The 13,924-nt window shown below is 33.8% G+C and overlaps 1 protein-coding gene across 1 annotated transcript in view; it reads right to left on the minus strand.

Annotated features, from left to right (window-relative positions):
• The window catches only part of LOC139501994 (uncharacterized), a 31,932-nt gene extending 18,008 nt beyond the window's left edge, over positions 1-13,924 (minus strand). The window contains exons 1-2 of the mRNA XM_071291315.1: positions 13,629-13,924; positions 2,978-3,217 (exon numbers count right to left, since the gene is read on the minus strand). Of these exons, the coding sequence (XP_071147416.1) occupies positions 2,978-3,217; positions 13,629-13,887 (499 nt within the window). The 5' untranslated portion in view covers positions 13,888-13,924. The remainder of the gene's footprint in view (positions 1-2,977; positions 3,218-13,628) is intronic.

Below are 13,924 nucleotides of genomic sequence, written 5' to 3' on the forward strand. Positions count from 1 at the left end.
CCCTTTTAAAATATATTGCAAATCTTGCCTCTTTTGATACGGGACGTATTGTAATACACCGTTTTCCGTATCTCCGTCCGTCCGTTAGTCGTCAACATGTCAGACAATAACACAAAAGCGCTTGAACCAATTTCTTTGCAACTTTAGCAAATTGTGTACATCTATTGACGTGAGATCCTGTTTGATTTCTTAGATTTTGTATATAACGTTTCTGAGTTCTGGGGTTTATTCATTAAATAGGGGGATTTTCCAGTTTTCCGACATTAACTCAAAAATGCTGTGATAATTATTTTTTTATGAAACTTTGGTGAATTGTTTTTATCTATTGATTGGAGCTCCCTTTCGATTCTTTTAAAATTTATATTTTACGTTTCCGATCAATCGGGTCTTTATTTATTTAAAAGGGTGATTTTTCAGTTTTTAGGACAATAACTAAAAAAGTACTTTGAGCAGTTTTCATGACACGTTGGTGAATTTTTAATATATGTTTGAAATGGAAAACCATTTTATCTGATGACGACTGACAGCTTCAATTAGATGAAAAATGCATTTATTAAATTGTATATTCAACTTGCTAGTTCAAAAGCCTTTATGTGCTAAAAAGTATAACAATTTGTAGAAGAATTTGTGCTCATATCAATTTAAAATTATCATTATCAATATACTGTAAAACTTATGTACATGTCAGTTGTAATTTACCAACCTTTTACGACAACTTACAAAATAAAAAGTCACGACGATACTAATCAACTTAAGCAGTTGAATTAAATTGAAAATGAGTTGTGAACGCGGAATTTATTTTTTTTATACATTTGGTAAAGTAACAACTTGGTATAAATTTATTTTATCTAAAGTAGGATTGCCTTTTTTTGTCCAAGATAGGATGCAAGAGCTATTAAGCAGTGTCCACGTTACCATATACAGATATGTAGAATATTGAGTTTTCCTTCTTCTTGTCAGACTTAACTATCACTTCTATACTACTCGTTTGATATAAAAAAAAAACAAACTTTTATCAAACTTTTCTTTTTGTATTTTACCTATTTGAAATAAATATGGCTTTTCTTAGATAACCCTTGTTTTCTGACATTGATCAATGCTCAATTAATTATACATTTAATTTTTTATCTCTGGTTTGTAATTACCACATAAAACTATATTATATTTTTCCGCATCGAAGGTTTCATGACCCTAGAAACTGTACTAAAGTGTACATCTGCAGAGGACTTTGCGGTTTTTTTTATTACATGTGATAATTCTCTATTCTTTTCATGTTTTCACGAACTAGATATTTTATATAGTATCCTTTTATGATTGCTGTAATTTGTTTCAGGGTCTGACTTTGAAAGTACCACTTGCACATGTTGCAACTGGAAGACTGTCAAGAATGAAAAATATAAAAGTGATCTGACAAACATAAAATGCAGGTAGACTAAGGGACAAATTGTCACTAATTAAACATATTATACAAAACCCAACATACAAAACAACTAAAAAATGAGCCAAACTAGCCCCACCAGAAACCGGGATGTGATCTAAGGTGTTCCGGAAGGGTAAGCACAACTTGCTCCACATGTGGCACCCGTTGTGTTACTTACGTAAGTACACATCTGATTAGAGGTTTAATTCGATAGGTCACATTCGTGTACAGGAAGGGCGGGATTGTGTATATCCGTCGTGTCGGCGATATTCGGCAACGATCAGACAAAATGTGATACCATATGTAAAATCTTCAAAGGGAAGAATTCAATTTTCTCCGTTGGAAATCTTGGTTTAATAGCTACCATGTGAGCTGCAACCCTCTATCAAAGAAAACATGTCAGGAACGATAGCCCTGGGATATATTTTAATAGTAGATAAATATTTCATAGACAACGCTGCTGGAATGATGCTACATAGAAATTGAAAGTTTTTAAAAGGGAAGCGTTAATCATCCATTTTATGAGGCAGATTTAACTGTATATGGTGTATCCCTTATTTAATGTTCAATGTGATAGATTCGTTCAGCAAAGTCACAAAACTTTTAATTATATTAAGTGAGAGGACCAAAAAGAAATCGAATTGTTAATCAATTTTATTTTCAAAATAATGGTTAAGTGATTTGAATTTTTTTTTTCTTTTCTTTGAGAATCAATCAACACCACCTACTTGCACGTGTGTTTACCGTTTCTTTAATCACGTTTACCTTGGCATATGTGCAGTTGCAAAAGTACTAACGATATGTCTGTTGGTTACGGTCTTTGCATACAAAAATGATATCGGCGAATGAGAATGCGGAAAGACAATAATTCAATAGCAGTGCATTTAAGAAGAATTTGAGTAGAGTAAGGATTTTGTGTGTCATTCAAGTATATGAAAAATATTATGTTTTAAATTCAACGTATCTTATAGACTTCGATGCTAACGAGTAAAGACACTTCCACAATCAATGGTGGTTACCTAGAACTTGTGTAGGGTGGATTGATATATTAGATTTTGTGTCACGATCACACGCATTTTAAAGTAGTCCGTGTAGTGTGAACATGAATGAACGTAAATATATAACAATTGACCTACAGGGCGTGGTTATAAATCAAGACTTTCAAGATCCTTGTGGTATGTTATTTAAGATTATGCTAATTGCAGTTGACAGTTCAGTAATTTTATTCTAGAAGATATGTTTATATGTACCAATGAATGTTACAGTTTGTTAATTTGCTGCAACACATTCAAAATGAACCATTAAATGCTTTAAAGTGACCCGACGTGGATGTTCGGTGTTAGAAGGGTTTACTTTTACAAATTGTAGCTTGGATGGAAAGTTGTGTCATTAGCACTCTTATCACATTTCCTTACATCTACATAGACTTTTTTTAAAGAATACTTGTGGTTCCAAAAATATTTCGATATATGTTAGTAATCTTAAACAGGTGAATAGAATTTTTTGATGGTCTGTAAACTCATCATCAATACGTATCACCCCTGAGTATTTGTATACCTTTTCCGATTATCCATTTTCCATCTTCTATGTTTATTTTGCATCTACGAACAACAATATCCACGCCGTCTGTACTGGTAACATCTGATATGTCCTCCTTCAATAATCTTTTTAAGAGACATGTTTTACCAACTGTTTCCTTACCAACAATCATAGTTCTTACAAAATATCTGTTTTCTGTTTTTGAAGTTTGCATAAGCTTTTTATAACTGGTTTTATCTTCCTCTGATAATTGCAAAACTGAAATAAATTAATATTTGTATCGTGACTTTCAGAATAATTATAAACAAGAATGGAATTGTAGCAATACAAACAGTTGTAATGTTTCAACTACAAATTATAAAAAAATAAACAAACAGATATACATACAAACAGATGAAATTGGACATCGTATTAAGCTAAAGGCCATATTGAGCATGTATCGATCACCTGGTATTTTGACCTATTTTTGCCGGACTAAGAATCTTTGTAAACCAATGACTAAATATACATAATATTTCATCTTGTTGAAACCATTTAATGTGTCTGACAAGACTTAGTAGTCTTTAAAACAGATGTAATACAAAAATACCGGTTAATTCAGAATTTTACAGAATTTGGTTTAAAAAGGTGTCAGAAAATGAATTGTGTAAATTAGGTGAAATGTTCGATTTCAACAAGTTTGATGTTAAAGTTTTTTGTTATTTTTTATATTGTATATTACTGTTCATGTCCACCTATGGACACTATGTTTTCGGTCTGTGTGTCCGTTCGTTCGTCCTTCTATCCCGCTTTAGGTTAAAGTTTTTGATTACAGTTTTTGGTCAAGGTAGTTTTTGATGAAGTTGAAGTCCAATCAATTGAAACTTAGTACACATGTACCCTGTGCTATAATATTTTTAATTTTGATTCCAAATAAGTGTTTTGGCCCCAATTCCACGGTCCACTGAACATAGAAAATGATAGTGCGAGTTGGGCATCCGTGTACTATGGACACATTCTTGTAATCAGACGCGTTAGGAAAGTCAATACGATTTGGCGCTGATGTTAAATAGCAATACTACTACAGGCTATAGTGGAGACCATATCAAAAAGCCATGGGAATCATTCAATATAGTTACTGTATTGATGTGTTTGCGAATGCTGAAATGATTTTTAAACAACCAAATAATGATAATATATTTCATAATACAAGACGAGGACCATGTACATAAAATGATCATGGTTCATATGTTTTATTAATATTATTATAAAATTACATTGTGGCATAGTAGTGATCAATTAGGTTTAAGATCGTTGTTCCCCATTATTATGTCTAATGACTACAAGAACAATCATACAACTGATGCAAATAGGGGAATACAATAAAACCGATGCAATCAAATCAAATCCAAATCCGATTTTTTGCTCTACATCAATCTTTGTTTAAAATGTTTTTTTTATTATGAATGTATTCAAAATCAGCGTTGTGTTTATATATCCTATAAAGGATTAGGGTGGGTGTTAAAATCTCACAAAACATGTTTAACCCTGCCGCATTTTCCGCTTGTCCCAAGTCTGGAACCTCTGGTCTTTCGTAATCTTGTATGTTTCGGACTAGCTGAACTAGTAGATGCAGTTTACATTATTGTTTAGTGGCAAGCTAGAACCCACATCTGAGAGTGTAATTTTCTTGTTTCGTTAGAGACCCATTTGTGACTTTGGGTCGTTCTTTTTTTTTTTTTGGCTTTTCAGTCGGATTGTTGTCCCTTTGACCCAATCCCACTTTCCATTCCGTATTATTTTTTCGTATCGGGGCCTTTGAAAGTTTTTATGTGTTTTACTCTTACCTCGATCAAGAAAACAGAACACCACGATTTATCTAAGATATGGTGAAAAGTGGCGTGAATCTAACATAAGAAGAAATCTTTATTTTTATATTTTCTATATTGGAGGATATTTAGAAAACGGAATATTCTTTTTCACCTTTAACAAAGCCTGCTTACTTATTTGCAGGACAAATATTTTTCGACAGTCATTTTGTTTTGTCGACTATTCATATACTTACTGCTTTCTTTAATATTAGGTGGAGGGATCCATATATCCGTCCGTCTTCACGTTCGTTCGTTCGTCTGTCCATTTTTTGTTGATCTTATCCATGAATTGCTCTTTGTTTTTTCGAATATTTACTGCTCGACAGAATTCTGTTCAAATTTCATAGAACCTTACGCATGTAATGTTATTGTCATTGGGTTTTGTTATAATATCACCACACTGCAGTATACACTTATATATAAGGAGCCCTTTTGGGTTCATACAAATACAGAGTTGTGGTTTTTAAAGTCAATCGCTGGAGGTGTAAAGTTTAACGCTGTTGGTATCAAATCAAGTGCTGGCTATACAAAGTGCAGTGCAGCGCATGAGTACTAATTATAGCACGTTAGATCGGAAGTAAAGCACTGTAGATCTAAAGTCAAGCACTGGAGATGAAAAATCCAGCACTGTATGTAGATATATACTAAGTTTAGTCGACTGCTCTCAATATAACGTATAGCGCTGGAGAGACATGTATACAGTATAGTGCTAGATATTCAAAGTTCAGCGATGTAGATATAAAGTCAATGACTGGCGATATAAATTCCAGCGCTTGTGATTAAAATTCCAATGTAGGAGATGTAATGTCCAGCGCTGGCGATCTACAGTTCAGATCACAAAGTTCATGAATTGCTACGCCACATAGGAGACACCAAATTAAAAATTACACGAAAGGAAATAAAGAAAATGCAAAAACTAGATAGAATAATGTATTTCGTTAAGTTTTGTTTGGCCCTAAAGCAATCAACTGCAAATCATATATCAATATATATGAAATACTCGTACATGTCTAAAAAATGTGGTGCCGACGTGAACTGTTTTGTATCAAACACACCACAAATGTAAACTTCGCATGGATTCTTTTCAATGCAATTGTATTTTGAGAATGTCCACACTTAAATCTTGTTTCGGTATTATTACTAACTTCTGCGCAGTATTTAAATCCCTTACCTACATGTAACAAGTCTATTATTATATACATTTATGGACCGTTGAAAGTGAGAATATAGTGAATCGTCAGCCGTAAAAGATTATTTCACTGAGGACACAGTCATGAGTTGCAGGGTTGACAATCTAGGATATGCACTGCTTCGAATTGAAAGCATTTATTTAATTATACCAAAGAGCACTTTAACCCATTGACATGTTAAAGAAGCTCCTATTGTAACGAACACTTGCAGCAGAGAAATATTTCGTGTCTAAAAATGTCGCATATAATATTTCAGCATGAGACTCTTTGCGTACAATATTCGGGGCCCTGAAAAGGACTGTTGGTGACAGCTATCCTCGGAACCAGATTGATTTCAAATACTTGTTTTCTTCGTTAATCAAAGATCTAGCCGTTGCCATTTCGTTTCATAGGATCGTAACGTCATTTTGATTGGTAGATAACTTAGTAAAAATCGAGAAACTTTAGGGATAATTTACCAGTGAATAACATTGTAATTTATCGCACCTTATAAATGTTTAGAGTAATTCTGATTAAAATTAAAAATAATAGTTCATATTGATTATGTATTGGTGTTCAGCTACGCCTCGAGTCAATATAGCTTACCTCGACCAAATACAACTGTATTTGAACGTAATAATACACATTTTATGAAAAATCCCATTAATACTAAAATATCATATATAGGTTTTTTCAAACAAACAACGGGGAAAAGTCAACATTCATGAAAAATAACTCCTATAAAGAGTCCACCGATAATTTCGTATATGTTAATTTATTTGTTGATCTTATATTGGTGATCATATTTGCTATTTACGGTTTCCTCCAATCTAGTATAGTTTCACTCTCCTCCTCCCCGAATAAAAACATTCAGGTGAAAGTACTCCTGTTAGAAGTTAAGGATTTTTGTATCAACAATGTTCTGCAAAACCACAAAATATAAACAAAATCGTCAATCAAGGATTATGCAACTTAATTCAAGATCTATTAGTTCCATAAAGAGCAGAATGGATATTTCGTCAATGTTTTCAACTTGTCTATTCCTTGTAACAATGTCAAAGGGAGACAACCTGAAAATGGTCTGTGTTATTAAGTCGACCATAATCCATCAAAGTATTCATTAGACCAACGTGTTGGAAAATAGTATGATGACGAATTTTTCTTTGAAAATAGGATGTTTGCATTTTTGCATTGAATAATTTGATATCCAACTTGTGTGGTTGTTGTGAATCTGCTTGGTCGTAATAGTTAACGAATGATTATCTCCTTTTTTCTTGTTCCTTATGTTAGACAATATGTTTGGACAAGGGGGATTGCTAATGAAAGTTTCAATCTGTTATTTGTTGTCGTGTGCTCTTCACTAATTCATCTAGGGGTTAATGACACTGAAACATTAGTTGCACCAGTTGAATAATTTTCTTTTTAAAATCGTAACTATTTTACAAAATAATTACTTTAGTAAAACGTTTCGAAATTAACAAAGTTACAGAACGCTCTCTCAGCAAGATTTAACGGCATCGTGTCGATTTCCAAATGCAAATACATTATTTTCAATCCTTTTGATTCAAATTATTAAACGACTACACGGACAGTTATTGTAAAAGTTTACATCACGTTTTAAACAAGGGGTCCTTCTAGTTTAAAATATTCCTATTATCCATTTTATTTAGGTCAAAGGGAGACAACTTCACAAATGGTCCGTTGTGTTAAGTTGTACTGGGCGTCTTAATTTATGCTCCACGGTTAATAAGATCGACCCATTTATTAACATCTTGGTCTCCATACACGAACATGAACAACGGTGTATTAGAACGGTTTCACCGATTTGCCGTGTACGTTAATTGTTCTATGACAAGTACTTCGCCATACCTAAAGAGAGGCGAAAAATACGAAAGGGACATTCAACTTATTCCAAATGGTATAAAACAATTATTTCTGCATTCGATTCTATTATATCCGACTTGTACGTCTCGTTGTGCATCACCAGCATCCACAGAATAGTAAAATATTAGATTGTATAACTTTTTCAGGTTGCATATTTCTGAAGATATGTTGGGATAAGAGCAATTGATAAACAAAATTTGATATCTGTAAGTTTTTATTAGTTGACGAGTGTTCCTAATAAAACAATATCTCCTTTAAACTTGTTCATTTCCCTTGATCATTCCATCAATCGACATACCAGGCACTCCAATGGAATGGAAGTTAATAACATATGCAAAATCAGATGCCGTTTGTTTTCTATCGCTGCAGCTATTTCATGATTATCTTTTTCTATTTCTGTATTCGGATGCATTTTCAGTAACTAATTACGTTATCAATTAGTTATTGTAGTGTGATTTAAACAAAACCAACGTTGTTGTCCGATGCCTTATACACGCCTGGTAAACCATCTAATCTCAACCAAATGGTTGAGACGGAAAAATTATTCTGGCACTTCCTGTTGAGGTTTTCTGGTTCAAAATATTCAAAATAAACAAAGGGTAGGTCGACTTTTCGTCAATTTACTGAACATCAATGACTTTTTTGTAAAAAAGGAGAAAGTCATGCCATAGATAAATGATAACTGTAGCTAATATGTCTCTGTTTGGTTCAAAATATCTGAAATTGAAGTCACAATCACTTTTCTCCTACGGATTATCATGTTTACTTTCTTTGAATACGATAAAACTGCTATGATTTTAATGACCTAGCAAGAAAATATGTCAATTATTTGTGGGTTTTTTATGCTTTACGATAACCACGTCTGTACATTGCAAAAATATTTTTTGTTAAGCCTATTCTAAGCAGGAAAATGAAAAATTCTAAATGGTTGAGATATAAAGGTACTGGTTGAGTCTTTCTGTCACAATTTTGAGTCTTTCTGGTTACTTTGTGTCATAAGTATATTATTGATAAAATATGGGCGCTGAGGTTTCAAAGTTCAAATTAACTACGACTAGCAATCCAACATGCGTGCAGTATAACTATATAAAGACAAAACTGCTAAAATAGCTATGCTAAAGTTTAATGTCAATAATTAAATGTAATTTCTATTGTAAAAATAAAGTTATTTCCCAAAATGAAAAACGAAACTATATCAGTGAGCGGTACTATTCGAGTTTACCTTTTTGCGGTTAACCTGATATATGTTTTCTGTCTGTGGTAAGTTAAAATCTAAATACTGATACAATTTCAAGAATTGCCGATAGAAAAATGCATGCTTTACAAGTATAAATAAGATTATTTTATAATATTTATTTATTATAATGTTTTAGATGATTTTGATTCCTAACAGACTTTATTTAATGTCGAAAATGCTTACATTTATAAAGAAAGAAAATAGTTAAAAACTAAACAATCGAACAGACCCCCTTTTCTAGGTTTAATTTTTCATACAGGATGACTTCATAATGGTGGTGATAATCTATTTGTCAGTAAAACATGTCATTTTTGTCATTATAGTACTTATCACAAAAAAAAATAACGATTTTGAAACTGCTTTATGCAAGTACTATAAGTGACGTCCAACTTGGTGTAATCGCAGGTGTTGTATGGAAATGATGATAACTTAGATTTATTCACAACTGCGTTCAGGGCACATCCTTAATATTTGGTAATATTCAGCAACATTTAAAGTATACCCCAGGCCCCGTCACACTAGGCCATGATCGCACTACGATCTCTATAAAAAAAAAATGCTTTTAACGATTGTACTGCGAGCGATTGTGTAAATCGCAGTATTGTCGTGGTACGGTCTTGAGGTCTTGAAGATTGTATTGAGAGTAGCCAACATGTTGAAATGAATCGTGATATGTCGTTGCGAAATCATGTTTAAGTAGGAGCGCGTTAAGGTCGTAGTCCACAAAGATCGCTGTGCCATCGTATCTTGAGCGCGATTCAAGTCGAAGATACATGTACATTGTACATGTACACTGCGCTACGATCTAACGTCGATGTTACTACTACCTTAATACAACCACTAGACTATACCTTATTAATGCGACCCAACCACTACGACTATTCTACGTTTATGCTTAGCTGTTCAAGACCGTATCCTTTGCAAAAGTCGATTCTAGTACGATCAAGTCCGGTGTCCTCATCACGCTCTTCTTAAGACCTGACTACGATCATATTGCTACGACGATTTCCAGCTCTATAGTCGTGCTCATTGTCATTTTCACATAAAGATATAAAAGCTCTCCAGGTTTTGTTTGTATGTATTTTGGACCTCATGTCTCTTTTTTCCAACGGGCCCAACCATGCATTACACATTTCATTGTGTCATTTCCACTATCTTTCATTAAAACATCGTTTTTTGATCTACATTGACCAGCAATATGTTGTGATTCAGGTTGGATTGGTCGGTCCAACATTTTTACTGGATCAGGCGGATAACGCCCGAGGACCTCTGTCTCTACCACTATATATATATTACTACTACTTCTACTAGTATGTTTTTGTTCCAATGATACAGAAAAAGTCTAAACATATGTGTGTGTGTCTATGCTTCTGTCTCTACCATTATATATATCTATATTACTATTACTTCTACTAGTATGTTTTTGTTCCAATGATACAGAAAAGGCTAAACTAATGTGTGTGTGTCTATGCTTAGCATGCAAGTTCTGCTTAAAACTGTGGTCACACTTTACCAGATAGCTCGAACGGACGCCGAAAGGATGGACAAAACTTTTCCATTTACACCATTTTCATCCGTTAGGAGTCCGTGATGTAATAAACAAATAAAACGGATGTGTAGTATGCCGAGAAATGGTAGGGGTAAAAAAGAAATAAGAAAACAAATGTCAGAATAAAAAGCCAATAACTTTGCCTGATCATGATTTAGAAGATCATATAAAAAAGAAGATGTGGTATGATTGCTAATGAGATAACTCTCCACAAGAGAGCAACATGACACAGAAATTAACAACTATAGGTAACCATACGGCCTTCATCAATGATCAAAGCCCATACCGCATACATGTAGTCAGCTATAAAAAGCCATAAATATTCATGATACTAAAGAAAACCAACATACCAATAATTGTTTTTTCTGACGCGATTTTCAATTGGTGTGTATCCGTTTTATAATCAATTATCGTTCTGTTATCCTTCTGTTCATGTCCGTCTCACATCCGTTTTATCCTTTATATGTCCGGTAAAGTCCGTTAATGAACCTGTCTACAGGACCTCCAACGGATGTATAACGGACAAGTAACAGATACAAAACGAACACAGAACGGACGAGTATTGTAAACAAAAATCCGACGAGTCCGTTCACAGGTTTTTAACATGCTCAAATTTTTCCGCCGGACCAACCGGACGTCGACTCATAAAGTGGATACTGAACGAAACGAAACAGATATGGACGGACGTCTAACGAATAACAACTCTCGTTTCACGGAACGAACGGATTGAAAAAAAATTATCCGTTCGGCGTCCGTTCGCGCTATCTGGTAAGGTGTGACCGGAGATGTAAGCACATGTTACACCTAAACGGATAGCGCAAACGGACGCCAAACGGATTACTTTTTACAATCCGTTCATGTCCGTAAGACGTCGGTTTATTTTCGTTTCATGTCCGTTCAACATCCGTGATATCCATCAATGTCCCTTTTGTCCGGTGGAAAATTTCGAGCATGTTCAAAACTTTGAATTAACGGACATTCAACGGATGAAGTGTCCGTTGTACATCCGGTAGTCGTCCGATTTTTTACGGATGTGCATTCGTTCTTAAGTGACAAATCTTAACTGCGGGATAATACCTTGTATACTATAAATATATATATATAAATGAAGTGATTGCCAATGAGACAACTCTTCACAAGAGACCAAAATGACACAGAGATTAAAAACTATAGGTCACCGTACGGCCTTCAACAATGAGCAAAGCCCATACTGCATAGTCAGCTATAAAAGGCCCCGAAATGACATTTGTAAGGAAAAAACTAATGGCCTAATTTATATAAAAACCAGATGTTCCGCAGGGCGCAGCTTTATACGACCGCAGAGGTTGAACCCTGAACGGTTGGGGCAAGTACGGACACAACATTCAAGCTGGTTTCAGCTCTAAATTTCGATTGTGATTAAATAGTTGACACAGCATAGGTTTCTGACACAGAATGAATGTGGTCTAATAAACTTAATTTTTTTGTTTTGCCTTTGAGCAATTCACTATGCTGTTGAATATTAATCCTCTCAAAAAAATGTTTGAAGAAATTTTCTTTTTTTTTATGAAATCTGAAATGAGAAATTTAACCCCCCCCCCCCCATTTTTTTCACATCCTCCTTTCCCTTTTTCCAAAACTGATAGTCAATATTACTTCCATGATCAGATGGACAAAAATACAAGTGGACGTATATATCAATTTCATTTCAAAAGCACACACGGCGTGCCAATCTAGTACAAAGGAGGGTTTATGTTCATATAACATTCATGTTTACATTTCATGTACTTGTCCTGAATATGCATTTAGTTAGACAATGAGTATTTTAATAACTCATTAAAACATCAATACTACAATCTGCGCAGTGTTACTCCTGTTCATGTTGATCATAAACATATAAAAAAACCTAATAGAAAAATAACTGACCCACTGACATTTTACTTTGTGAAATTGCAACCCGTTGATAAATAATTTCACTATGAATAAAGAGACCCATTCCTGCTGCACGTCTATTCTTTATAAAGAAGGAATCCTTTACCACGGTATGAGGCAGAATAAAGTTCTAGTGTTGAAGATTCAAAGTTAAGCACTGATTATGTAAATATAGCACAGGGGATGCAAATTGGACAGTTTTAACGATTTTTAAATGACAGTTGAAAATGACAAGATTAAAATGACAGTTGAAATGTCAAACAGTATACGGCAAGTTTATGAATTTTGGCGGTTGTACATTTGTATGTGTAATTGATACTAAGCTAGTTGAAAATTTCAATCACCAGAAGATCTCAACATTGTTCCAGAATATCTCAACCGATACCAGAAAATCTCAACATGATCTGCTTTATAACATATTTAGCTTAATGAAATTATATTAGTAAAGAAAAAGAGCAAACTGTAATTTAATGTTTATAAGGTTTTAGAAAAATACTAATTTACTGATATATACGTTAGTTTTATCAATGATTTCACTGTCATTCTGTCAATAACTGACTGCACTGGCCACATTTACCTGCAGGAGAAAAGTCATTCCGATGTCATTTTAAATCATATTGGTCCGTTTTATACACGAAACAAATCCTAATTCAATTATCTATGGCATGACATTCTCCTATTTTACAAAAAACTCATCGATTTTCAGTATATTGACGAAAAGTCGACCTACCCTGTGTTTATTTTGGATATTTTGAACCAGAAAGGCTCAACAGGAAGTGCCAGAATACTTTTTTCCGTCTCAACATTTGGTTGAGATTAGATGGTTTACCAGGCGTGTTATATGTGGGTAAAAAATATGAAACGTTTGAGAGTAAAACATAACTAAAACCGTAAAAGGTACCATGTAAAATCTCTTAAATATTAAGCCGTTATACATGTATTGTTAAAAACTGGCATATTTGAAGTGGAACCTGATAGAAACAAAAATATCGGGATAGTGTCAGTAAATATAGATTTGTCATGTTAAACGATCATTTAATTGCAAAAGTTATTCCAAATATTTCCCTACCTTCTTTCAGGGTTTGCTTGGTCTGAGACTCCGAATAATGGCTTTTGACATCATCTTTATAAACTGAACGCATTTTAAATTCATAATATGTTTCAGGTTTCAGATTTTGAAGTTTGTACATGCGTCGTCCATCTTCATCTTTCAATACATCTCCAGAAATAAATGTATCGGTAGACCAGTCATCTGTTCTTCGATGTCGATGATCAAGCTCATACGATAGGCACTCGTCTGGGACATCAATAAACCATCCAATGGTCATTGAACAATCAGTGCAAACAATTATATTAAATTCTCTA

Source organism: Mytilus edulis, chromosome 13 (genome assembly GCF_963676685.1).
Source record: "Mytilus edulis chromosome 13, xbMytEdul2.2, whole genome shotgun sequence".
Taxonomy (NCBI): domain Eukaryota; kingdom Metazoa; phylum Mollusca; class Bivalvia; order Mytilida; family Mytilidae; genus Mytilus; species Mytilus edulis.